The sequence below is a fragment of the Corvus moneduloides genome, chromosome Z, assembly GCF_009650955.1.
Source record: "Corvus moneduloides isolate bCorMon1 chromosome Z, bCorMon1.pri, whole genome shotgun sequence".
Classification (NCBI taxonomy): Eukaryota; Metazoa; Chordata; class Aves; order Passeriformes; family Corvidae; genus Corvus; species Corvus moneduloides.
This window is the reverse complement of record NC_045511.1, coordinates 1,359,832-1,385,757: the sequence shown is the minus strand read 5'-3', so window position 1 is coordinate 1,385,757 and position 25,926 is coordinate 1,359,832. Positions and strand designations below refer to the sequence as shown.

The 25,926-nt window shown below is 47.4% G+C and overlaps 1 protein-coding gene and 2 long non-coding RNA genes across 3 annotated transcripts; 2 read left to right on the top strand and 1 right to left on the bottom strand.

Moving 5' to 3' along the window:
* On the top strand, positions 1 to 5,381 carry LOC116437530. The gene is made up of 2 exons (XR_004237348.1): positions 1 to 42; positions 2,700 to 5,381. It is a non-coding gene; the product is annotated as an uncharacterized LOC116437530 (long non-coding RNA).
* Positions 5,185 to 23,646, bottom strand: CFAP53 (cilia and flagella associated protein 53). Its single transcript, XM_032095236.1, is given in 9 exon segments — positions 5,185 to 5,767; positions 7,155 to 7,257; positions 7,687 to 7,903; positions 8,956 to 9,174; positions 11,985 to 12,288; positions 18,575 to 18,751; positions 21,020 to 21,249; positions 23,365 to 23,508; positions 23,511 to 23,646. Coding segments are annotated over 9 exon segments (1,659 nt in total). The 5' UTR covers positions 23,553 to 23,646; the 3' UTR covers positions 5,185 to 5,544.
* On the top strand, positions 23,286 to 25,926 carry LOC116437529. The gene is made up of 2 exons (XR_004237347.1): positions 23,286 to 23,413; positions 24,416 to 25,926. It is a non-coding gene; the product is annotated as an uncharacterized LOC116437529 (long non-coding RNA).

Below are 25,926 nucleotides of genomic sequence, written 5' to 3'. Positions count from 1 at the left end.
GGAGGAGGCAGCACCGCTCCGCCTCCGCCGCGCCCCGCTCAGGTATGGGGCGGCTCGGCTCGGCTCTCTTCCGTTCCTTTCGCCTCGGCTTTTTTTATTTCTTTTTTTTTTAAAAAAAAAAAAAAAAAAGAAAAAAGCTCTTTTTAATAAATATTTTTTCTTCCCGGCCGCTTCCCCGGCAGTCCTCAGCATCCCGCCCGGCTCCGGCGCCCACCGGGCAGGGTCCCCCGGCAGCGTAGGTTGGTGCTGCGTTTGGGGATTTTTTTACCTTTTATCCGTCTTCCTTCCTCACAGAAGAAGAGTAATTAAGCCCCAAGCAGGTGCGCCTTGGTGGTTTTCGGGTTTTCCATCCCCCACGCGCCTCTGGGGTTCACCCACACTTTGGGGTGTGGGGGACGGCATTACTGGGGTGTCCTTTGCCGTGACACCCCTGTTCCGGGACAGGAGCACTGCGCTCATGAACCCACTGGAAATCCACTCAGGAAATGTGCCAGGGATAGGTTTTTCTCTGTCTTCTCCTGCCTGCAGGTGAGTCTGGGGTCCCACCAACACCTCTGCTCCTGGGCACTGCTTGTGTGTCACTCCCACATCGATGGCACGAATCGCGACTTCCACAGCAACAGCCCCAAACTGATCCCAGCCTGTCAATCTGTGGCCATGCTGCTTCCCTCCATTCCACGGGAGCACCGTGTTCTGCAATTCATGCTTATACGGCACTTTTAGAGCCTGAGAAGGACAATGAAATGCAAAGTAGTCCTAATTAACCGCTACTGCTATTCTTTATAATTCAAGGTATTTTGCATATTAACTGAGCAGGCAGAAACCACACTCAGCGGATCCTGTTCTCTGTCACAGCTGTTTACTCTGTCACTGGGATCCCTCCTCCCGTGGTTTCAGGCTGTGCCACTCACAGGGCACGCACAGCCTTTCCTCAAAGTGATCACTGGTGGCATCCCACGCTCTGCTTCTTGTCCCCTGGGGGATAAAACTCTCCCCTTTGTCATATTTTCCCTTTTTCACCCCAGAGCCTGGCAGGAAGCAGTGCTGACTTGGTGAAAGGACAGCCGGCATTGCAGATAACTCTCTTTTCTGGCTCTGATACCCTTGATGAATCCAAAAAAATTGCAGGTGGCTCTGGGGGAAGTCTGGGAAGGAGGAAGGAAGGGGAGAAAAAAACTGCACCGTGTCTCAAAATTACCCTGGGAAAATTTGACAGCGTAATCTCTGCAAAGCCTCCAAGAGAGCTTTGTCAGGCAAACAAAACTTGCTCCTCTCATTTCATTAAATCAACTGCAGAAACAAAACGTGGAGCACTGGTGCAATTAGAAGTAAAGCTTTCAGAGAAGCCAGGGTAGCAGTGATAGCCCAGAGGCAAAGCACAGCCATTCCCATGAAATACCAGCTGGTGTCACATGTGATTCTCCATTAATCTAAAACTTTAATTAAACTCAGAAACTAAAAACCCCAAAATACATACAGAATCCCTGAAGTACATCCTAACTGCTGAGTTGCTTGAAATTGTCTCCTCCAGGAGATAGAAGCTTCTTTCCATTTGGGAATCAAAACTCGTGTTGATCAAATTTAACAAGCACGGGCTCTTAAATAGCAGTTTATGGTATCCCCTCTTGCATTCACATGGAAGGTATCTTGAGGTAAAAATGAACTAAATACCAGAGTTTCTTCCCCTTTAAGCAGAGACAGTGGATTCTTTGCAAGTACAGGATGGGTTGGAGTTAGTTTTAAGGCCCTGGCCTGGTCCCTGTGTTGTAATGGACACTCAGGAACAGCTGGATGGATGGACAGGTGATGGCACAGGCCAGTGAGGAGCATCAATTCTGACCACTCTAAATGTCATCAGAACACAGCTGGCTGTTGCTAAGTACAAACCCAGGTCCTGAATTTTTGCATGCAAAGATGTCCCAAAGACCTCGAATCTGGATTTCATTCCTCCTGGGCCAAGCAAAAGTCACCACGTGCTACATCTGGGCAATCTGTGGCACTGGCAATGTCACTGTACCCTGGGCATGTTTCTGGCTGTTTCTGCAGCACATATTGCTACCTGGGTTAAAGTAATGATAAATTATTCCAGGTGTTAAAGCAATGAATAATTAACATCCCTGCAAATAGAATTGATTCTGTCCAAATCTCTGGAGCCCAGCCCCAGACAGCAGGGGCACCATGTCACAGGGCACCACGTCACAGGGCACCACTCCAAGCCAGCACAGGGCACAGGGGACCACTCCAGAAATCATCATCTTGTATGTGGCCAAAAACATCACCACAGAAAGCCCTGGGGTCAGTATAAAAGCCCTTGTGAGCAGATGGGTGGATGTAGGAAAGTCTTAAAGCCTTGGGAGATGCTGAGGATTCAAACCCTGGAGTGAGTCTGGGATGATGTGATCAGGGACTGGCATTCCCAGCCCTGCCACAAGGCAAGTCACCCACACACTCCACACCTCTGCTCTTCCTCTGTCAAGGTGAAAAATTTAATTAAAAAACACAGGGAAGAATATTTTGCAAAGCTCTGGTACGTGTCTAAGTGAAGAGGCTGTAACTGCCAGGTTTCTAAATGCCAGTGGCTCTGTCTCTGCGTGGCTCAGAGCCCTGGTGCAGGGCAAGCTCACCCTGCCCTGGGCCAGGCTGCTTTCCTCACCAGCGGTGTCCCTGTACTCGGGGTTTAATAGATGGTTTGCCTGCAGGATTGCTCACCGGGGCAGGAAATGCCACACTCAGGAGCAGCAACTAACACTCCGGAGGTTCCCGGCACCTGCAAGCCACAATTCCAGATCCGTTTGGCTCGTTGCTGCCTGGTGACCTGTAAGAAGTGTAACGTGAGCGCTGGCCCGAGGCAGACAAATGCTCGACCACGCTTTGAAGCACGTTCTGCTTGGTGCCCTATTTGCCCAGTTTACTGCAAGGACATCCAAGGAGCTGGAAGAAGATGGAAATCAGCAGGATAAAGGAAACTTCAGTCTCGACAGAGAAAATCATTCTCACTTCATCGCTCATCTGACTGTGAGGGGCAGCAAGAAGGTGCCTCTCAGGGACATTCTGACCCACCCAGCCTCACCAGTTCTTCTGGACCAACCTGAAGCCTACATAGCTCTTGGCAGCAAAGGGTTCAGCCCCAGCAAGACGTTTGTCCACCAGCAGTTCTCCCTCAGAAGAGTTTAGTTGCCCATTATCCCATGGGAATTCACTCCTGCTGAAGGCAAACTTCTTCCAGTCTGATCTTTTAATCTTGTGCAGACCTCATGTTCACTGCAGAGGAAATTTGCCTCCATGAGCAGGAGCTCAGACACTCTATAAATATTTGATAGCTCTGACCACCTCTTCTGAGTTATTATTTTATTAAAGAAGGAGATTTATTATGGTTCTGGATGACTCAAATTCACAAAGCTCACCAATGTGGTATTTTTTTTATCTCTCCTATCGGGTGTACCCAACAAATGTCACAGCCTTTAATAACATGCTTTAATTAATCCTGGCATTCTGAATGTGCTATTATCTTCATTTTTCAGAGAGGTCACAATAGTAAAGGAAAATCTACATTGCTTGCACGGGCTACTCCAGGAGTCTGCGGCAGACCAGGAAATTAATCTCTTAATCATTCTGCCAATTTGACTCAGAGGTGAGAGCACAAAACTATGACTACCTCAGCTCTCTGGACTGATGAAACTGTTTCCGTTATCTGAGATAGCCTTTCCCACCTGCAAAACAGGAGGAGCAGTGTATGTCCTCTGTGTCGCTCTGGAGATGGCTGCTGAAAAGCACCATGTAAAGGCTCGACAGCCTGAATCAACCTACCTCTCCCAGCCCGATGTTTCACCTTCTTGGCAGCTTCCTTCCTCAGTATCCATAGGACAAACCCTGTTTGGATCCATGAAATCCAAGGAACAAGCTATGAGAGGCACTGCTCTGGTCTGTCTGGTCCCCTGTCGGGATGGTAACAGTTCCAGTGGACTTGTCTCTCTTCCATCTGCTGACTCAGGAAGTTTTGTCTGTAAGCAATGATAAAATCCCACCACACTCCTTTTCCCCTCAGCAGGGCCAGGTTCTTCCACCATTTACACCCAGAATTAGCTGGGTTGCTGAAAGACCACTGATACTGTTTCAGATTAGTACATCTCCACCTGGCTTTTTTCTCCACAGGAAAAAAAAACGTTTGTCAACTTGGTGTCTGCTTTAAACCGAGATGAGACAACTTTGCAGGCTGTTCATTCCTAATTTGTTCCAAGATGTCTGGAATCTGGGGCTCCTGAGCTCTGATCCCAGCTATTTATCAGCTCCTCTGTGCATCCATTCGTGTCCTCACACAACAAAAACACAGCCCGGTTTAGCCAACAGGGAGCCACACGCTGAAAAGGAAGGCAGGAGGACAAAAATGGTAGAGGAAGTGGTTAGTGAGAGATGGAAGTTTCAGAAGAAAAGGGTGAAAAAGCAGGAGCTGGAGGAAAGATGGGAAGCAGAAAAGCTGAAAGAGAGAGAAACAACTGCAGATAAGCAGCAGCAAAGACTCATATGGAAAAATGGAAAAAAGTATATAAAACATTTCCAAATGCCACGAAGTCTGTGAGCAAGAAAGGGTAAGAGGTTTTACATGGATTCTTCACTTCCCTCCTCTGAAAAGGACAGAGGAAAAACCAAGGAAATACATAGCAAGGAGCTGGTCAAGGGCAGCACCATGGGGAGCAGCTGGGTTGCTCCCACCCATGCTTCCTGTGTCACCCACTGCTCCTCCTGCTTTAGGGGCACTCTGGCCACTGGCATGGGCACGGAGAGGCCAGCAAGGTGTCCGTGCTCCGCACTGCCAAAATCCTCCAACACCTTCCTGGGGACATCAGCCAGCTTCTGTGTTGCTGTCTCAAAATGGTGGTGGTGCTCAGCGCCCCTGTTCCATGTGTTCACAGTGTGGCAGAGGTAACAATCCAAGGAAGCCCAGAGAGGCAGAGGTGCCGTGAAAATTATAGAGAATAAACCTTTTTACAAGACAGGTCTAACAGCAGCCCTGGCACACTTAATTCTGTCCAAGCAGAGGACTCACAGACTTGGGACTCCAGTATTCCACAGATCATTTCAACAGCTACCAGAATCTGTGCAAAAGAGTATCAGCTTTTTAATGTCCATCCCACAGTAAAATACATTCAGAGTTTTATACTTTTTATATAAATACAAAGAAAAGGATTTTGTTTGAAAGGCATTTTAATAAAGGTTTGCTTAAAGTTTTCTGCAAATTTTCTTTGTGCAGATTTTAATGAATGCCTGTGCATTATTTATGTCATAATAATTCACTATCATATTGCAGAGGGCAGACAGCATTCTTGAATTAGAATGTCAAGCACTTTGGATTGGATCAGATTTGTCAAAAAAAAATCCATGGGGGAAAAATAAAATTTAAAATACTATGTTTCTTGTAATTTCCAATTAAATGTTTTGAGTATCACAGTGGAGACAGATCTTCCAACTCAAGTCAGGTGTAAGCATCCTAAGAAAATGTTTCTAAAGGCAACTGAGTGAGCTAAAATATCATAGTGAGTGATGCCCTCAAGAGTCAGGCATCAGTGCTTTCTTCGTAGTGGGGGGCTTTACTATGGACTCGTTGGGCATTGACAGAATGAACTGTACCCTTTCTTGGTACTCTCTCTCTGCTTCCATATTTGATTCATGTTCTTTCTTCCTCTCATCTTCCTCAACTTTGTGGAGCCACTGCTGATAGGCAATTTGAGTTGTGAGCTGGTCTCGGTATTCTTTGGCCTTCTGTATTTTTCTGGAAATGCCAAATGAATAGGTTATTTAAGTGGTGTGGGTAATTATTATTATTATGTAATCTGTTAGCATTCGAGCTTAGACTAAAGAACCATTCAAAGCTCCTTTTAGCTGTTGAGAATAACTGCCACTATTAACCAAATGCTATGTGCTAACCTTATGTTCTTCAGAGAATTAACTGCATTCTGTTGTATCCTATAAAGCAGACTGTAAAACTGGTGCTTGACCAGAAAGAACAACTCCCTGTAATCAGCGTGCCTTTTCTGCTCCTCACAGCAACAGTGAGAGGACAGAGGATAACAGTGCTGGACTCAGTCCGTCCCTGGCTCGGGCTCAGTGCTGCTAGTGACACCCATCCGCACCCTCCTGAGAAGTCCCTGCTGCACTGATATTCCTGGAAGTGGCTGTCAGAAGGAATCAACCTTCCATTCCGCCTCAGGAGATGTGTACTGCTTTTACTCTGGAGAAGCAGAGGAAGTCTTAGGTGTTCAGGCCCTTCTGGAGCAGGAGTCACACAGACACTTAAATGCCAACAAAGTAGTCAGGACCTGTGCACTAACTCAACGGAGCTGAGCCACAAACCCGTCCTGACACTGCTGAGTGCCATCTCTGCTAAGTGGAGCATATCCCAGCTGGAGCCCAGCGTGTTCCCTTCACAAGAATGACATTTCTGCCACAGCCAGGAGATTGTTCCCAATAAAGCCCTCAGAGAACACAACAGATACCGGCTCGGGAAGGAGCTACTTGTATCCCCCGGACAAGAGTGGAGAAAGGGCAGGAGTACAAAAGAGTAGTAAGTGAGATAAGGCACTTTGCCCAAGGCTTTGCATGACACCCAGAGGAACATTCCAGCTACTGCATGTAAGGATCTGCTGATCCAGAGGCGCTGTGAGGCACGGAGAGCCCCATGCAGCCGGGTTATGTGCTGCAGCCTGGTGTTTTGGTGGCTGACACAGGATTGTTCAAGGGATGTCTGTGGGTGGAGTTTAGCAATAAGCCCGGACACACTAGTTCTCCTGGGGCAGGAACAAACAAACCTTTCATTAACCCTCCTCCCCAAACCTCTGCCACGCATAACAACAGCTCAGAGTATGAGGGGATGTGTTCAGTAAATATGGTTGATGTAAGTCCCATGATGACCCAAAAAGACCAACACAAGGATATGTACCACTATTGTCCGAAGTCAGAATTAATGACTTAATACCAACTGCAGTATTACAGGTCTGCTACTGAGCAGTTTGGAACTGATAAGGTGCATGGTGGTAAAGCCTCTCTAAATAGAAGGAAGTCCACCCAGTCAGAGTTATCAGAAAAAAAGAAACAGCTTGCTCACAAGTTTAAAAGATTGATCTGCAAAGAAATGAACTAATGACATAGAAGAAAAATACCTTTTACGTTTTTCTTCTTCTTCATGTTCGAATTCTCTGACTGCTTTAGCCACTGCATTCTTCTCTTCAGCAATCTCTATTTGCCTCTCTGCTTTTTTCTGCACTGGAAAACAATACCAAAAATACTTTTAGAAGGTAACAGCACTGCTAAGCTTGAAGGGACAGTGAGACTGCATTTGGGCTAAGTAGCCTAAATAAAGAATAAAGCTATTCTGAAAAACCACACAAACAACAGCAAGTGTATTCTCAGCTTACTTGTTTTTCATCCACTCAGAACTGGAAAGTTTTCACATTTAGAACTTCATAATAATATAGTTAATAATAATGACCATTTGCCCATGCAATACTTTTCTAGGCTTTGCTCTGGTGATGGCAATAGGAAATTAGCGTAGGAGTGAATTTTGGGAACAGGTTCAGGGAGGATCACATTGTTGTCCACTCTATCACACAGCCTGTGTGTGCTGGGCCAGATGCTGTTCCCAGCAGCAGGGTGCTGTACTGCCCCTGCCCAGACACGTGTTCAACCACTTACACTTCTCCTCCATCTGCAGCTCTCTTGTCTTCACGACATCTCTCAGCAGCTGAAATCGAGCCTCCCTCTCTAGTTTCATTTTCTCAACCTTCTCGGCCCAAACCTGATCCCTCTCTTCCTTGAAGAGCTTCTCATCTTCTCTTTCTCGCTCCTTCTCCTTCCTCAGCTGTTCAGCCATATGTTCCAGGTATGTAAGTTGCTCCTTTAACAGCACTTGCTGCAAACACACAGACATTTGCATATCTGAGTAAATTAGTTTAAAAAGCCTTTCAAAACCTGAAGAGAAGTGGTGGTTCCCAGCCAGTGTGAGAGCTAGGAGCCCAGAGCTCGATTCCAAAACCTGCCATGGGAAAGAACTGCTCTGAGTCCTCTACCTAGCCAGACGACAGCACGTGAACAGAATAAATAGAGTGATCCCTTTCCCCATAGCAGCTCAGCTGCCTACAACACACCCGTTTTAGAGATTTTCCATAGCTGACCAAGCTACTCCACTATCACCTGCATTAGAAGCCTTGGGATCCAATAAATACAATAAATATCACCTCCTCTAATTCTGCAGCAAAGTCTAACACTGAGTTGATACAACTTTCCTAACCTACATGAGCTTCTAAACACCTCAAGCAGAGCAACGGATGCAGCTCTCTGCTGTGTCCTAAAGATCCTGAGACTCATTTGCACGCTGGAATTGGGCAATCTACTTGTTTTAACTTCAGAAAATGACAGACATATTCATTGATTCATGGCATCTTCAAGAAATACAACATGAAAGTTTGCATCTATCTATATATAGTTATTAAATATTTAAAAGCTTTTTAGTACTAATTAATTACAGTAAGTTAAATATTTCCTTTCTTCTGCAGTTACAAATACTTACTACATCAGGTCCATGAAACAAAAAATAGTTTTCCGGCCTCTATTATGTCCATGCTGCGTAAGGATGATAAAGCTCAGGTGATTTATACACAACGAAATTAGCATGGAGGGACAAAATGCCAGGATTTGCTGACAGCCCCCACTTCATTTATCCAGCCTGGTAGCCTTGCCGATTGCAAAGCAGGCTTTAAAGTGCTGTGGTTTTAACAGCTAGTGGGCTTCTGCAGAGGTGCAGAGCACTGGCAGGAGGAGAGGCAACAGGCTGTTCAACAAAAGAATTATCTCGTCTAGAGAAAAGGGCTTGTGTCTGTTCTCTGTTACACTGTGCAGTTCACAGGGCCACAGAACTAGTCTAGATGAGGTATCACCCCACAGTTTCACAATTAAACACCTTACTTTTTTTTTTTTTATTTTCTCATATTCCCTGTCGGGGTCCTGAAAATCTTCTTCCAAGATTTTCTTCTCTGCGGCAAGTTCAGTTTGCTTTTCTGCATCAAGACGATTCTTCTTGTCCCGTGCTGCTTTGAGCCATATCTCCCTGCATTCCTTCTGCTGATGTTGCTTCTTCCTTTCAAGCTCTTCATTTTCTTTCCTAAACTGGTGCAGCTCTTCTTCCTACAAGGATAAAAGTAGCTAGCTTGTAAAATCACTGCACAACTTCAACCTAAGTGGTGGCTAGAGTTAGTTTATTGAAACGCTGAGGAGTAAAGCCTTGCTGACAACACAGAATTAGTGTCATTCACTAGACCTGTTAAAGCCTGAACATGTTAGTGTATCATTCCTTAGAATTCAGGATTTTCATCTGTAATTATCATACGCACTTCAATACAAAAACTGTATTGTGCCTGATGTTTTCCAAATGTTTCAGGCAGATAGACAGAGTCATCTCTTTAGGGAAGTCAGTATCATTGCAGCACGTGTGATCTATATCCAAGCCTCCCTACACAGCCATAAGCACTAACAAATAACAGAGCCACGTATTCCTGCGGTTTCCGTAGATATTATCTTTCCTGTGCCTACACTGGGTGTTCTGAGCACTGCATCTCTACTGGACACAAGGCTGCACCAAGTCAGTGATTGGATCCTTGTATCCTGATGAGCAGTTACTGAATTTCCACGGTTTCAAATATTCCACTTCATATTGGAAAGAACTTTATATTCTACTTTATATTGGAAAAATGTACAGTGAAACCGAGTTCTTAAAAAAGAAACAATGACAAATTGGAAACACATATTTGAGATGCCTCAATAGGTATGTGTATATTCAAGATTATTTAGCCCCCAAAAAATACAAAAGTAGCATCAATAAGTAATTTATGAGTCTAATTTCTGGACATCTTGCAGCTGAGTAAGTGTACAAGCACAGCTGCACTGAAACATAGTCATAACATGGCACATGACCATCGCTGGCATTATATCATCTCAGAAATCATGCTTCAGCTGTCTCAAAGGCACACAGTTTTTTGTTAACCTGTTTTTAAATTAAATGTCTCTTTTGTAATGTGAATGAGTCTTCTAAAATGCATCAGCAGGTTTGTCATAAACAGCATGTCGAATCTTCCCCGTGTGGAAGCAGAAGCTGCACTCCCTAAGGAACATCCCTTTTTATGCTGGACATAAAGCACCCACAGATTCTTGCAGTATTTCAGAGCCAAGGCTGACTTTATATCTGCCTGAACTGTCAAATTCACTTTCAGAAGCTGGTAAAACAGCTTTGAAACTCAATATATATATATAATTTGAGGAATAGAATTAGTAACCCAAAAGGCTTTGAACAGTAAAGGTGGAAATAAAGCAGAAATAGTTAGCAGTCTGCTGTGCAAGTTGGCCCATGTCCTTGGCTGAATTCTGACATCAGTGAAGCTTTATGAGAGCAGCCAAGGATGGGATCAGTGAAAGTTTATTCCTTGGGGTAACATAACGTTGCAAATGTACAAAGAAATGGTTACCAACCGCCCCTCTGCAAGCCAAGACCAAAGTGCTGTGGCAGAAACTCATGAAATTACAGTCAGGATAAAATGAAGTCAATCACTTTCCCAGAAATCACAGCTCTTTAAGAGAAAAATAAGACAAAGGAGGAAGGCAGCTAATATAGGTAACATAGCTAATGCTAAAATTGCTGTCTCTGCTTTGTCATCCATTTCTGAGGTACCCTGGTGCACACCTACGGTCTATCATGCCAAAGGTGCAAGTTTTCCTTCACTAAATATTCTATTTTCACTGCAACAACCAGGAGAAACCTTTATGCACAGGGACACTTAGCTGTCCATTCACCCAGATGAAACTCCTGGTCATTAGGGGTTACCAGTCTGCAACAAAAAACTTCTAACAAGGCCATCTGCCACATTCCTCTTCTGCTGAGGAAGGATTACATCCCATTTTCCATACAGAAACTCTCCTTCAAAGAAATCTTTTTTTTCAGAGACTCAACCACTTCACCAGAAATGTGTCTCCTTGACACAGCCCCAGGCAGCTGTCCAGGGGAAGATACAGAGTCTTCTATTCTAATAGTGTTTTTCTGAAAAGGCCAGTTAAGGAACAGCATTCTTTGCCTGGGAGGTTTGGCAGTGCCTTAGAAGTTGTTAAAAGAAAATAATTCTATTCTGCATGTTTTTAAATAAGCAAAACATTACAGTCTAGCTTGGAATAAGGACTCCACGATTTCACAGCCAGCATCTTCAGAGCTTTAGATCCATTATTGTCTTCATTTTTATAAAATAGGGAAGTATATATGACACCAGCATCAGCTTCCAGTGTCTAACAGAGTATCCTGTGTGATCATTCAGCCTCTACATGCAAATAGCTGCAAAATGAAGACTGAGTCTGAGCTAAATGGCCTCCCATAATTCAAAGTCAACACAGAATACTGAACTAGCAAGCACCACTAAAGCCAGCAAAACTACAGCAAGATAGATGGAAAGAGATGATGAAAAAAGTGGGTAGTGGCCAAACAGCTGGGCCAAAGTAGCCAAATGCCTCCTGTGATGTGAGCTCAACAGCAATCAGGTCTATTAGGTGAGAGAGCTTAGGTGCTGCTTACTAATTTGTTTAAAAAAATATGTAAAATAAATATTTCAGCTGGGAAACAAGACTCCCCTGCTATCCTGAAGGAAACTGGAAATCAGAAAGTGACAAAGATGTCTGGCAAAAGCTTAAAAATGTTACCACTTCCCACAACAGCTCTGAGAGACTCTGAGTGCCAAAACCCTTTAGAGTGCCAAGTTTCAAAAGATGTATTTCCCTCTGTAAATGGGAAGGCCTTTGCCACAGCTCTGGAAAAGAGGCTTAACTTAACAGGACAGGCTCAGATACTAATGGAATCAGTGAAGATACAAATAAGGTATGGATTAGTCTAAATGTCTAGTAAGCCTGTCATCAAAAGGGCCTTCTGCACAAGCCTGAATGCAGAATGCTACGGAAATTACCAGCCATTCAGCCTCCTTTTTGATCAGCTGCTTCTCCTCCTCTCTGCGAGCGTCGTGCACGGCCACCTGGGCATCGCGCACATCCAGCATTTCCCGGATCCGCGCTGCCACTTCCTGTGCCTTCAGCTCTGCTTCCTGATCCTTAGCCAACAGTTCCTTCTCACAAATCTCTTCCAACTTCTGCTCCTGCATCTTCTCTTCCTTTTTCAGCATCTCCTTCAGAGTATGCTGGGCCAGCTGGCAGTCACTCAGCTCCTTCTCACCCCTTTTTTTACAGTGTATGCGATATTCTTCACATCGGTTTCTGGAAGGCAACATAAAAGTTTTTAAAAAAAAGTCTCAAAACAATAAGCAGGTCCGGAAGTGTGTGGTGAATGGAGGCTCCCAGCTCATCACTGCTCAACAGACAGCAACTCAGGATGCCAAGTTATACCCCTGGTCTGACACTGATTCCTTGTGAGGCCTAAGGAACCACAGAGAGCCTGATTTGATGCAGGTTTTGATATTAATTTTAAAATGTCTAAATCAACTTCCTCACAAGGGGAAGCGAAGAGGCAGCAGAGACCTCTGCTCTCCATGACAGGGACAGGACCCAGGCAATGGCTGGAGCTGTGCCAGGGAGGTTTAGGTTGGAGATCAGGGAAAGGCTCTTCCCCCAGAGGGTGCTGGGCACTGCCCAGGCTCCCCAGGGAATGGGCACGGCCCCGAGGCTGCCAGAGCTCCAGGAGCGTTCGGACAGCGCTGCCAGGGATGCCCAGGGTGGGACTGTTGGGGTGTCTGTGCAGGGCTAGGGGCTGGAATGGATGATCCTGGTGGGTCCCTCCCAACTTGGGATATTCTGTGAGTGTAAATGAACACAAAATATATCCACACATTATAAACACAATGTGTACTCACTCTCCATGTAGCTGGAACATGCAGGGGGGTGGTGTGTGTATATATACCTTTTATTAACACATAAAACACATGCAGACTACACTTATTCAAACATAGGTTGGTCTGTATTCAAATGAAGACTTAGAATAGGTTTGTAAGTCACCTGAAAGCTCATTTATATTCAGAAAATACTGTGAGCATGGAAATGTGGGTTACACGGTTGAGCAGGAACCACTAGAAATTATTAATTTTTTTAAGTGAAGTTCTATGGGATAATTCAGACAAGTTGCAATAAAAGCCTGGAGAAGGCAGAAAGTCAAACAGGTAATGCAAATTTCAATTTTCATTTGCTCTCTGCAACTGAGTTGCACATAAAGAGATAATTTATCTTCAGTTGAAGAACACTGAACTAATTGCAGATTCTGCTTTTATTTTTGCAAACAAAGCAGTATTGAGATCAACACATGCCATCAAACATTATTTAATTTGAACACTCCGCAAGCATTTTAATTCTGTTCTATAAACAGGATATAGATTTTCATAAAGTCAGAATGTGAAACTGGCAGATGAAGGTGAAGACCTGCAAGTGTGAAGGATCTATAAGCTCTGAGGATGTGTGACAGACACATGTGAATGCTCTGAAGTGAAAAGATACCTCACAATATCATGCTGAATGAAACCATCTTCTACAGATTATTGCAAAGCTATTTAAGAATTCACAGCAGACATCAGAAGACATCATAGCCTGAATCATGAACAACTTCATGGCAGCAGTAGTTACCTGCACCATGTGTAATACTGTGACATTACACAAGCTTTAGCTGACTATCCTGTGTAGCAAAAATATTAAATATTCATCAGGCAGCTACCTCAATGATGTTACCAATCTCCTTATCAGGGTAGTTATTTAATTTTCAGAGCAGAGGTCTCACCACATTTTCTCCCTGTTGGCATTCAACCCTTGCTGCCTCACATTTCACTGGGGAAGAAAGCATCTCTCCCTTCATGCTCTGGGCTAAAGCACCCAGTGCTATGGAGCCTTTGCTGAAAGATGAAGGGCACTATACACCAACAATGAAAGGGACAGCACTGCTGTGAAAACATTTCCATTTTGCTTGGTATGTGCTGAACCTGCTCCAGCCCTGAACCCCCCGTGCCCTGGGCTGATCCCCAGCGTGGGCAGCAGGGCAGGGGGATTCTGCCCCTCTGCCCCGCTCAGGGGAGACCCCACCTGCAGAGCTGCCCCAGCCCTGGGGAACAACAGCACAAGGACCTGGAGCTGCTGCAGCCAGTCCAGAGGGGGCCACCGAGATGCTCCAGGGCTGGAGCCCCTCTGCTCTGCAGCCAGCCTGGGACAGCTGGGGGTGTTCAGCTGCACAAGAGAAGGCTCCAGGGAGAGCTCAGAGCCCCTGGCAGGGCCTAAAGGGGCTCCAGGAGAGCTGCAGAGGGACTGGGGCCAAGGCATGGAGGGACAGGACACAGGGAATGGCTTCCCAGTGCCAGAGGGCAGGGCTGGATGGGATCTTGGGAAGGAATTGCTGTCTGTGAGGGTGGGCAGGCCCTGGCCCAGGGTGCCCAGAGCAGCTGTGGCTGCCCCTGGATCCCTGGCAGTGTCCAAGGCCAGGCTGGACGGGGCTTGGAGCAGCCTGGGACAGTGGAAGGTGTCCCTGCCCATGATGAAGATGACTTTTAAGGTCCCTTCCAACCCAAATCATTCCATGATAAGATGCTGTAATTCAGTGCCAGTGCAGGATGGTGAAAAGGGATGGTTGTTTTACCTCTTGGATGAGACAGGAACCTTCTGACCACTGTTTAACCCAACATTAAAAGCAGAAAGCAGCACAGGGATGTGCATGCCATGAGCCACAGCACATTCCAAGCAGTGCCCCTGCCTCCCAGTAGGTCAACAAATGTACTATGTCATTGATGGTCCTCTTATGTTTTACCACTGGAATCTATCTTTCATCTCCTGGGCGGCAGTTAGTGGTGATTAAAGAACACAGCACTAACTAGTATTCATGAAAAACATATTTCTCAAATGTTGTGAGCGAAACATGCCATTATTAAGATTCGAAATCTTACACCATTAGCAATAACTGTATTACCTTAACCCAATGGGTTCAAAGTTCTCTCAGCATTGAAGGAATAAAGAACTAGTTATTCTTTTCTGTGACTACAAACTAATCTGATATATATTGAATTCCCAGGGGGGAGTAGAAGTTAATTATGTTCAGCATTGTTAGAATTTTAATATAAAATAACCCTGTAATTGCTTAATTTCATCAAAATAATTCCCTCAAAGCAGCTTTTACACCAACCTATAAACATCTGCTCCCCCAGATGGTGGGTTTTCTTCCTCACTTTGCTATCCTAAGCTTCTTAACATTAAAACTGTGCCTGGATGCAACTACTTCCCAAAGACAGAACCTCCCCAGTTATTTATTCATTTGATGGCTGCAGCACGAAGCTGCTGGGATAACAACATTCCCCACAGGGATGCTTCTGATGTTACCACAAGAAAGAGGATGTGATATGTGTTTTATGCAAATGTTAAGACATTGCAGTTTTCTTTAAAGTTACCAGTGATGAACATGCCCTCAGGCGAGCACTGGCTGAGTATCTTCTCAGATAAGGGGTAGCCCTCCCTGGAAATGAATTCCAGCAGGACTCCAGCGGTCCAAGCCTTGTCCCCTCTGTCACCTAGTGACAAAGGACTCCTCCTGGTTAACATTACTACTGAGGAGCTGTTACACCTGTACCTTCAGGCCATGGCAACCAGCCCACAGAGCTGCTACAAATGCTACCTTTTAGTGCTCTGGAATAACGTATGACAGTGTAGGAGCTCCTATACCTCAAGGTTTGAGAATCCATACCTGCAAAAGAATGGGGCACCTTGCTTGGAGTTAAAGGAAATACAAACAAGTCTGTATCAGGTTTCAGAAGGACATTCAAAATAGTTGTAAATCCATAGGCAAAGAGAAACAGAAAATTATATGTATATCCACCTGCTACTGGACTGACTTGCCAGGGCTCCTGGGAGTGCCCTGTGGTAATAATTTCCAAAGGGGGGCATGCAGGAAGAGAATATGTTTTGTACCATTAATAAATAACATTAAAAAGTAAAAAATAGCATTTATTTCATCTTTACCTCACCCTTTTAAATTTCTTTTTGTGCATGTGTTTTATCACGTACACAATATACCAGCAGAGTATATTGTTACATATCTATATAGTTTATAAATAAATGTATTGGGGTGAGTGTTAAAAAGCTTTTACAGCTGGGGGGGTGCAGTCCAGGAGGATTGGAGCCCATTGCCCGAGAGGACAGGCTGTGACACAATTACAGACTCCGGATTGTGGATTTTCGGTAAGTGTTGGTCTCCTGAGCAGCAAATCCTGCTCCCAGATCTCTGCCTGGACCAAGATGGTTTAGGAGGAAGAGTAACATCTAACAGACAGAGAAAAACAGACCTGGGGCTACTTAAACAATACAAATACATGCAAATTGAGATATCAAAAGCTATCAATCTAATCAGAATCAACCACCACAGCAGAGGCTTCCTTTCTCACTGGAAAAGGACATAGAACAAAAGATTTTAGAATATAACTAAACATATCCATGAAGACAGACAAGGTGAACTGTTGTCAGCTGGTGTTTATCAGAGTTCGTTCTTTTATAGGAACCTTAATTTAAAAGTAGAAAGGGACACAGCTAGAGGAACTAACCATGGAATGTATTCCCATTACATCAGGACAGTCAAACAGAAGCTGTATTTGCAAAGATACCGCAAGACTGCCACTCACAACAGCTGTGAAGAGAGATGCTTTCACTGCCTCCAAATCCGCTGAAAACCTGCAGCCATCAGAACGCCAGCAGTAAAGCTTCAGCAACACTTTTTAATGGGATGCTGTGTGGTATGAATATTGCTTAGATCCCAGAGCAGAGTGGGAAAGGTAAAAGGATAATAATAAGATGAAATAATCCCATGAGACTGAGTGAACCATAGATCAGCAGGGGTACACTGGGAAAACAAAGGACCTGAGACATTAAGACAGGCAACTACAGCATGAAAGTTCAAGTATGTGTCACCAGATGATGCAGTTCAGTGGTGTGATTCATTTTGCAATTAAACTGTCTAAAATTAGACATCTAAACAGGAATCTACATATGTGCTAAATTCCCACTCTGATCGATGGGAACCTAATTAAAGTCAGTGGAGGCTGGGGTGCAGTTCAACTGACGGGACAGGATAAACCTGTTTGAGGCTGACTTTAGGTTCTTGTAACTGTCCTGATTTCAGTGAAGTTTTAAATAGAACAGGAATGCAGATTCCCAGTGAATATAAAGATACCAACACTTAGACACCTACCTTTAGGTGTCTACATAACATCTCCTCGGTGTGTTGTGGCATTTAAGTAAAACTTTATAAAATGAAGGCCTTGCTGCCTTTGTAAAATTACGGCTCAGGCCTGTTACTTTGGCTAGAGAAGGACTGTGAGAAAAGTCTGTGAGAAGAAAAACAATTAGTTTTTACCCATGAGAATGTAGTATCTAATAGAAGCAAGAAAGTTAAACAGCAGGAGGAAACAGCAACATATTAACAGCACCCGTTATTCTTCTGAATGCTTGAATGCTCATGCTGTCGGTAGCCAATGGTAGTATGTTGTAGTCAGTAATAGCCAAGTAGTTTAGCAGCCAATGAACCTGTAACACGAATGACAACATACAAAAGGTGTATAAAAGAGGCTGCTTTGTTTAATAAACAGCTTTTTGCCCCTTGAAAGAGGCACTGTCCGTGTGTGTCATGACTGCCCCAACAGCAACAGTGTGTAAAACAAGATACAAGTACAAAATAAAAGGCACTCCAACAGCATCCCCTCCAAACCACTTTAAAAGTGAGCTTCAACCACTTTGTGTGATAGACAGAGAACAAATCCGAAGCTGCAAAAAGCAAGGGCCACATTTTCAAGCCACCATGTGAAGTTAGGCAGTGTATGCACTTCTGACACCTGTCTAAGACAATAACCCCCACATTTAAACAAACATTTACCTGTGGAATTAGTTAATTAGAGTTTATGCACAAGTGAGAAGCAGGTGGTATAGATTTCACAGTACCTTGGGAGACTGGGAAAGACACTCCAAATTATTACAATTAAATAACATTATTATTTCTTTCATCTCTCCCTCAGAAAACCAGATTTCCAAGAATGGGACAAGGCAGATTTCATGCCAAGGCCCCAGGTCCTAATAAGCACCTGCAAGTTACTGCTTTCAGTCAGGAATATTTGGCACAAAACTTCAGGCTGCATTAAAACCTTAGCTGCAGCTGCTACTCTTGAAAAGTATGCAATAAATAAAAACACTGTCTTTTTGGATAATCTTAACATTTCAGGGATCTTTGACATATTAGCTTAGTAAGCATGATTCAGGCCAAATTAACCTTCCATGCACCCTGTTCACTCCAACAGTACAAAGCTGGAACAGGACTTACAAAAAGGGCTGACTTGGCAAGTGGAAGCACAGGGATGCTCACATGGGACAAGGAGGACACACTACACTTGCAAGAATTAACTGCTTTGATTTTTTCTGTCTCACTGTTTCAGTCACATTCATCTTTCCTTCGTCAGTTTATTACTGCCACCTTCTTTTCAAATTGTCCCTCTATATTTACTTTGGGCAAATTCTCTTTTGTAAGATATTTTTATGGCAATACCTGAACTGTTGCTCTCGTTTTTCAGCCACCACTTGTAGTCTTTCTTGCTCCCTCTTCTCTTTCAGTAATTTTGCTTGTTCCTTCATTTTTGCTTCCTTGTCCTGTGCCTTTTCTTGATCAAGTGCTTTCACTTCAGCAAAGTGCCTACTTTCCTCTGCCTCCAGAAAGTTACGAAGCCTGTAATGAAAACATTTGAATAAAAGCTAAATCAATCCTTCTGCTGAAGGATAAAGTTTTAGTGTATTTGTTATTAACACAAAATGGGTACTGGGCTCCTTTCAACACTTCTTGTAAATGCGAAAGATGGGAACATCAAATTTTAACTTGGGGATCACTCCTGTTGTGTCCATCGAGGGAATCTTACAGCACAACATGAGTGATTCTGTCCAGGCACGGTTTAAACTCCTGATCTTACAAACCCACTTTCAAAGCTGCTTTACAACTTCAGTCCCCCATTCATCAGATTCTTCTAATTCTCAGACTACATTTGTCACCAGCTGACAAAATTCAATTTTGTACTACTGTTATCCCTCAGCATAGACCCACAGAATCTCCTGAGCTGGAAGGGACCCACCAGGATCATCCAGCCCAGCCCCTGGCCCTGCACGCACACCCCAAAATCCCAGCCTGGGCATCCCTGGCAGTGCTGTCCGAACGCTCCTGCAGCTCTGGCAGCCTCGGGGCCGTGCCCATTCCCTGGGGAGCCTGGGCAGTGCCCAGCACCCTCTGGGGGAAGAACCTTTCCCTGATATCCCTCCCTTCTCTATGCATCTATAATTGTATCTTCTCTCAAAACGACCTTTTGCTATTTTAGCATCACTCCACAAAACACTTCATCCTGAATTATCTTTGATGAGAAAATTATGTCAAATTGGCAATTTTTAAACACACCATCATTTATCTCCCTGTTAATCCCAGCAATGAGAAACCTACAAGGGGCTACAGAATCCAGAAGTCGCCAATTTCAGCCCAAATACCGCAGTGTCTCAGCAGAAAGGGAGCTGGGGGTCCCGGCAGACAAGCGGAGCACAAGCCAGCAATGCACCCTTGTGGCAAAGAAAGCCACTGGCACCCTGGGCTGCGGGAGGAGGAGCACTGCGAGCAGGTCCAGGGAGGGCATTCTTCGCCTCTCAGCACTACTGAGACCCCACCCCCAGTGCTGGGTCCGGGTCCGGGCTCTGCAGCACCAGAAGGACACAACCTTACTGGAGGGAGCCCAGTGGAAGGACACTAAGGGACTGAAGCATCTCTCCCAAAGGGAGAATCTCCCCTGAAGTTCCTTCTCTCCTGAGAGAGCTGGGACTGTCCAGCCTGGAGAAGAGAAGGTGCAGAGGGATCTTACCAATGTACATAAACACCTGAAGGGAGGCAGTGCAGAAAAGACAGACACTTTCTCCTCAGTAGCGCCCAGTGGCAGGGCAAAGGGCAGTGGCCACAAATTAAACCATGTGAAATTCCAAATGAACAGTAGAAAACACCTTTTTTTTTCTGTTTATTGTGAGTGTGGTCCAATACTGGACAGGTTGCCCACAGAGGTGATTCAGTCTCTGTGTGTGGAGACAAGCAAAACCCAAGTGGACACGCACTCCTGGACAACCCGCTCCAGGTGACTCCAGGGTTGGACCAGATCATCTCAGGAGGTTCCTTATAACCCCAGTGGTTCTGTGGAATCCATGTACAATTCCCCTGAAGGCACATCAGACCAGGACACCAAACTGACAACCTTCACAGCTCCAAAGTCACTTGACATGAAAGAATAACTCAGAAATTAAACCACACGATTTTTTCCAAACATCAATGCAGCACAATTCTGCTCTTCGCATGGCAGCAATGTGCTTCACCTCTAATATTTTTGAAAGACTTCCGAAAATTTTTTATTTTTTCAGCTGACCATGCTGAAAAGTGTTACTTGTAGGACCTAAACATCAGCTTGATGAGTTTACAACAAAACCCCCAGTTAAACTGAGAACCCTCAGTTGAACTGAGAGAATTTCTGACACTTTGCTACCCAAAGAAGCTGCAGATGTCCACAGCAGGGTGGGTGGTACTAGATGATCCCTTCCAACCCAAACCACACTGGGATGCTACGATTCTGTGCCCCATCCCTGGAAACATTTCAGGCCAGGCTGGACAGGGCTTTGAGCAACCTGGTCAGGTGGGAGGTGTCCCTGCCGGGGGACTTGGAATGAGATGAGCTTTAAGGTCCCCTCCAACCCAAACCATTCCGCGACTTTATGATTATATCAAGGTACTCTTCATTCCCTTTAAAAACCAAGCAATGAAAGTGCTATACTACTACTTTTATCCTTCCATGCGGCAGACAGGAGGCTCCAAACGCCACCTCCGCTGCACTCTGTCTGAACACGTATCACTAGTGCCCTGCCCCCTGAGCACACAGTGAAGCTGAAAACAGCAGGGGCGCTGCACCGGCTACTTGTTTGCTACCTCTCTCTTCTCACATCGATCTCCTCCAGGTACTGCTGCACAGTTGCCCGGACCTTCCTCTCGGCAGCGCGGTGCATCCATTTGTCCTCGCCGCCCTTCTGCCAGTCGCAGACATTGCGGTAGTGGCGGAACACCCGCAGGGCACGTTCTTGTTCACAGTGCTCCTCCTCCCGCACCCTCTCCGCCAAAATCGCCTCCTCGACGATGTCTCTCTTGGAGGGCTTGGCTATCTACAAGAGAAGGGAAACGGAGAAAGCGTGGAGACCTCACAGCACCATTCCAGGATCTGCAAGGGCCTACAGTGAATTCAGAGAGGGGCTATTTATCAGGAACTGAAGTGACAGGACAAGGAGGAATGGGTACAAAGTGAAAGAGGGAAACTTTAGGCTAGATATAAGAAGAAATTATTCATTGTAAGGGTGGGGAGGCCCTGGCACAGGGTGCCCAGAGCAGCTGTGGCTGCCCCTGGATCCCTGGCAGTGTCCAAGACCAGGCTGGACAGGCCATGGAGCACCCAGGGACAGTGGAAGGTGTCCCTGCCCATGGCAGGGGGTGGCACTGGATGAGCTTTAAGGTCCCGTCCAACCCAAACCACTCATGGGTGAAAACACAAACTGTTAATCTCAGTGCTTCTCAGTTGAATTCATGATCATGTAAGTACCTAACACCAAATTATGAGTTCAGGGTAATTAGGGGGTAATCACAGAATCACTGAGGCTGGAAAAGAGCTCCAAGATCATCAAGTGCAAGCTGTGCCCGATCCCCACCTTGTCACCCAGCCCAGAGCACTAAATGCCATGTCCAGTCCTTCCTTGGACACGTCCAGGGATGGGGGCTCCAACACCTCCCTGGGCAGCCCGTGCCAAGGCCTGAACGTCCATTCTGTGAAGAAATTCCTCCTAAATTAGACAAGCCCTGCCTACACTCCCAGCCCACACAGCACCAGGCTCCTCGGGACTTTCAAACACAGCAGCGGGCGCCCGGGGACCCCTCACACAGTTACGGGCACCCCGGGACCCCTCACACAGCAGCGGGCACCCCGGGTCCCCTCACACAGTACCGGGCGCCCGGGGACCCCTCACACAGTTACGGGCACCCCGGGACCCCTCACACAGCAGCGGGCACCCCGGGTCCCCTCACACAGTACCGGGCACCCCGGGACCCCTCACACAGTACCGGGCACCCCGGGACCCCTCACACAGCTACGGGCACCCCGGGACCCCTCACACAGCAGCGGGCACCCCGGGTCCCCTCACACAGTACCGGGCACCCCGGGACCCCTCACACAGTACCGGGCACCCCGGGACCCCTCACACAGTACCGGGCACCGCGGGACCCCTCACACAGTACCGGGCGCCCCGGGACCCCTCACACAGCACCGGGCGCCCCGGGACCCCTCACACAGTTACGGGCACCCCGGGACCCCTCACACAGTACCGGGCACCGCGGGACCCCTCACACAGTTACGGGCACCCCGGGACCCCTCACACAGTTACGGCCACCCCGGGACCCCTCACACAGCAGCGGCCACCCCGGGACCCCTCACACAGTACCGGGCGCCCCGGGTCCCCTCACACAGTACCGGGCACCCCGGGACCCCTCACACAGTTACGGGCACCCCGGGACCCCTCACACAGCAGCGGGCACCCCGGGTCCCCTCACACAGTTACGGGCACCCCGGGACCCCTCACACAGTACCGGGCACCCCGGGACCCCTCACACAGTACCGGGCACCGCGGGACCCCTCACACAGCACCGGGCGCCCCGGGACCCCTCACACAGTTACGGGCGCCCCGGGACCCCTCACACAGTTACGGGCACCCCGGGACCCCTCATACAGTACCGGGCGCCCCGGGACCCCTCACACAGCAGCGGGCACCCCGGGACCCCTCACACAGTTACGGGCACCCCGGGACCCCTCACACAGTACCGGGCACCCCGGGACCCCTCACACAGCAGCGGGCACCCCGGGACCCCTCATACAGTACCGGGCACCCCGGGACCCCTCACACAGCAGCGGGCACCCCGGGACCCCTCATACAGTACCGGGCACCCCGGGACCCCTCACACAGTACCGGGCGCCCCGGGTCCCCTCACACAGTACCGGGCGCCCCGGGACCCCTCACACAGCAGCGGGCGCCCCGGGTCCCCTCACACAGTACCGGGCGCCCCGGGTCCCCTCACACAGTACCGGGCGCCCCGGGACCCCTCACACAGCAGCGGGCGCCCCGGGACCCCTCCCGGCTGCTCCCAGAGGGCCCCGCCCCACCGGCCCCGCTCTGGGGCTCCGGCCCCCACGTCCCCGCAGCTCCCCGGAGCGGAGCAGCCCCGGCGCGGCCCCTCACCAGCGCCAACTCGCGCGGCGCGATACCAGTGACCTCCCGGCGTCTAAGGGTATGAGAACAGTAAGGGGGCTGCGGCTGGGGTTGGGGCCGGGGCCGGGGCCGGGGCAGGGGCAGGGGCCGCGCCGCCATGGCGGACGGAGGCGCCGCCCGTTGCTGCGGGCCCGCGCGCGGGACGGAAGTGGCATCATGGCGGCGGGGGCGCTGAGGGGCGTCCCGGGGCCGCGGGATCGTCACGGCTGGAAGAGACCCTCCAGATCATCCAGCGCCCTTGTGCACCCAGCACTGCCGCTGCAACTCCTCACCCACCACACCGCGGCACCCCGCGCCACAGCCCGGCGCCTCCTGAGCACCTCCGGGGACGGCGAGTCCGCTGCCTTTCTGGGCAGCCCGTGCCAATGCCTGACCGCCTGTGTGGCAGAGTGTGAAATAACTAAAAGTTTCTCAAGAAGGGGTGTTCTTTAATCATAGAATCATAAAATATCCTGAGTTGGAAGGGAGCCACAAGGTCACGAGCCCACAGAGTGCAGCCCCGGGTGCCGGTGCTGGGACATCAGTGGGGACAGGCTGGCACAGGAATGGAAAGGGTTTAGGTTAATGAGTCTTATCCTATGGAGCCAGGCTGGGACAGCTGGGGGTGTTCAGCTGCACAAGAGAAGGCTCCAGGGAGAGCTCAGAGCCCCTGGCAGAGCCTAAAGGGGCTCCAGGAGAGCTGCAGAGGGACTGGGGCCAAGGCATGGAGGGACAGGACACAGGGAATGGCTTCCCAGTGCCAGAGGGCAGGGCTGGATGGGATCTTGGGAAGGAATTGCTGTCTGTGAGGGTGGGCAGGCCCTGGCACAGGGTGCCCAGAGCAGCTGTGGCTGCCCCTGGATCCCTGGCAGTGTCCAAGGCCAGGTTAAACAGGGCTTGGAGCAGCCTGGAATAGTGGAAGGTGTCCCTGCCCATGGCACAGGGTCAGACTGGATGAGCTTTAAGGTCCCTCCCAATCCAAACCCTTCTGTGACTCTATGAAATGGAGTTAATGACAAGAACGGGTTCTCTGTGCCCGCAGGTGATGCAGCTGTGTGAACCCACAGCTCCCAGGTCAGGACTGTCACAGAGACCTCATGCAGCACATCCTGCTGATGCCAGGCTCCAGACCTGCCTGGGTGGAGGAAAATGGGACGTAAAACACTGGCTGTGGATCAGTGATTGCTTCAAGCTCATTGCCCTCAAAGGAGTCACAGGAAAAAGCTGTTGATGAAGCTTTGAAGCTCTGGAACACACATACATACACTGCCAAGAACTTAGCTTTCTTGCACATAATCACATTAGCTTCGCTGATAACAAGCTGAAAAAAATTATCCCATGGAAGAAAGGTCAATGTTTAACCTGTCTATAAAGCTTGTTCTCATCCAATTAAAACCCAGTGCAATTACTTCTGGTGTCAACGATGGCATCCTTGCACAGTCAAACTCAGCAGTTTGATACACAGGATTTGCACACTGGAGTATGTGTTACACCACCATGGTAGTGCTTGAACTGGAATTTTGAGTTTGTTTCAGTAGAGGCTTAATGCTATCACAGTACTGTGACTCAGTCTTTGAGATGTTTGTGAAAGGGAAACAACTTCATGTCCCTTTACCCCTGAAAACTTGTATTTGAGTGGAGGGAGAGCTGAACTTCTTGGTATTTTATAGTTTTACCTACTGTTTTATGGTGTGTTTAATGGGAAATGTTGCCTTAGTCTTAAGATCTACACAAAACCAGTGATCAGTTTTATATGTAATAGACAGTGTACAAATGTGCAGCACTGCCATCTGTTTGAAATCTAAAAATAAACAGGGATATTTGGATCCTCTAAACCCCCAATTCTTCTGTGAAGTCCCTCCACCATCTCTGAGAATATTTCCTTCTGAAAAAGCTGGGTTTATTCCAAAGATACTGCAGATGGCTTGTGACTTTGAGTTTATTTTACATTAATATTTGATGAAAAAACAGATTCTCCTTAACTTAGATGCCTAAGAGGACCCTGGTCACTGACTTTCGTCACTGGGAATATATATAGGATAGAGGCTATACGCAGGATATGGTGTGTTCTGGATTGGCTGGATTGAATTCTCCTTCCTAGAACCTCTCTCTAAGGAGCAGCCCATAAACTTCGTATAGTCACAGAACCACAGAATCCCAGGATGGTTTGGGTTGGAAGGGACCTTAAAGCACATCCCATTCCACCCTGTGCCATGTGCAGGGACACCTTCCACTATCCCAGGTTGCTCCAAGCCCTGTTGGCCAGAGGGAAAGACTGGGAGGATGTGGAAGAACAGCACATGCTGATGGATGGAGCAACTTGGCAAACCAGAGCCCATTTTCAGGAGCAAACACTGCAGTGAGAAAAGCTGGCAAGGACAGTGGGGCCTTTCTGTTCTTCAAGGAAGTATGAGAAGTTGATCGGTATCAACTGATGGACAATTCCCTCCTTGTACAAAAGAAACTTTCACCTTGTTCCTCTAGAAGGGAAACTAACTCTATTTAAGGGAACCAAAGTCCTCCCCGCCCCTCATAAAAGACTTTTCCCTACAA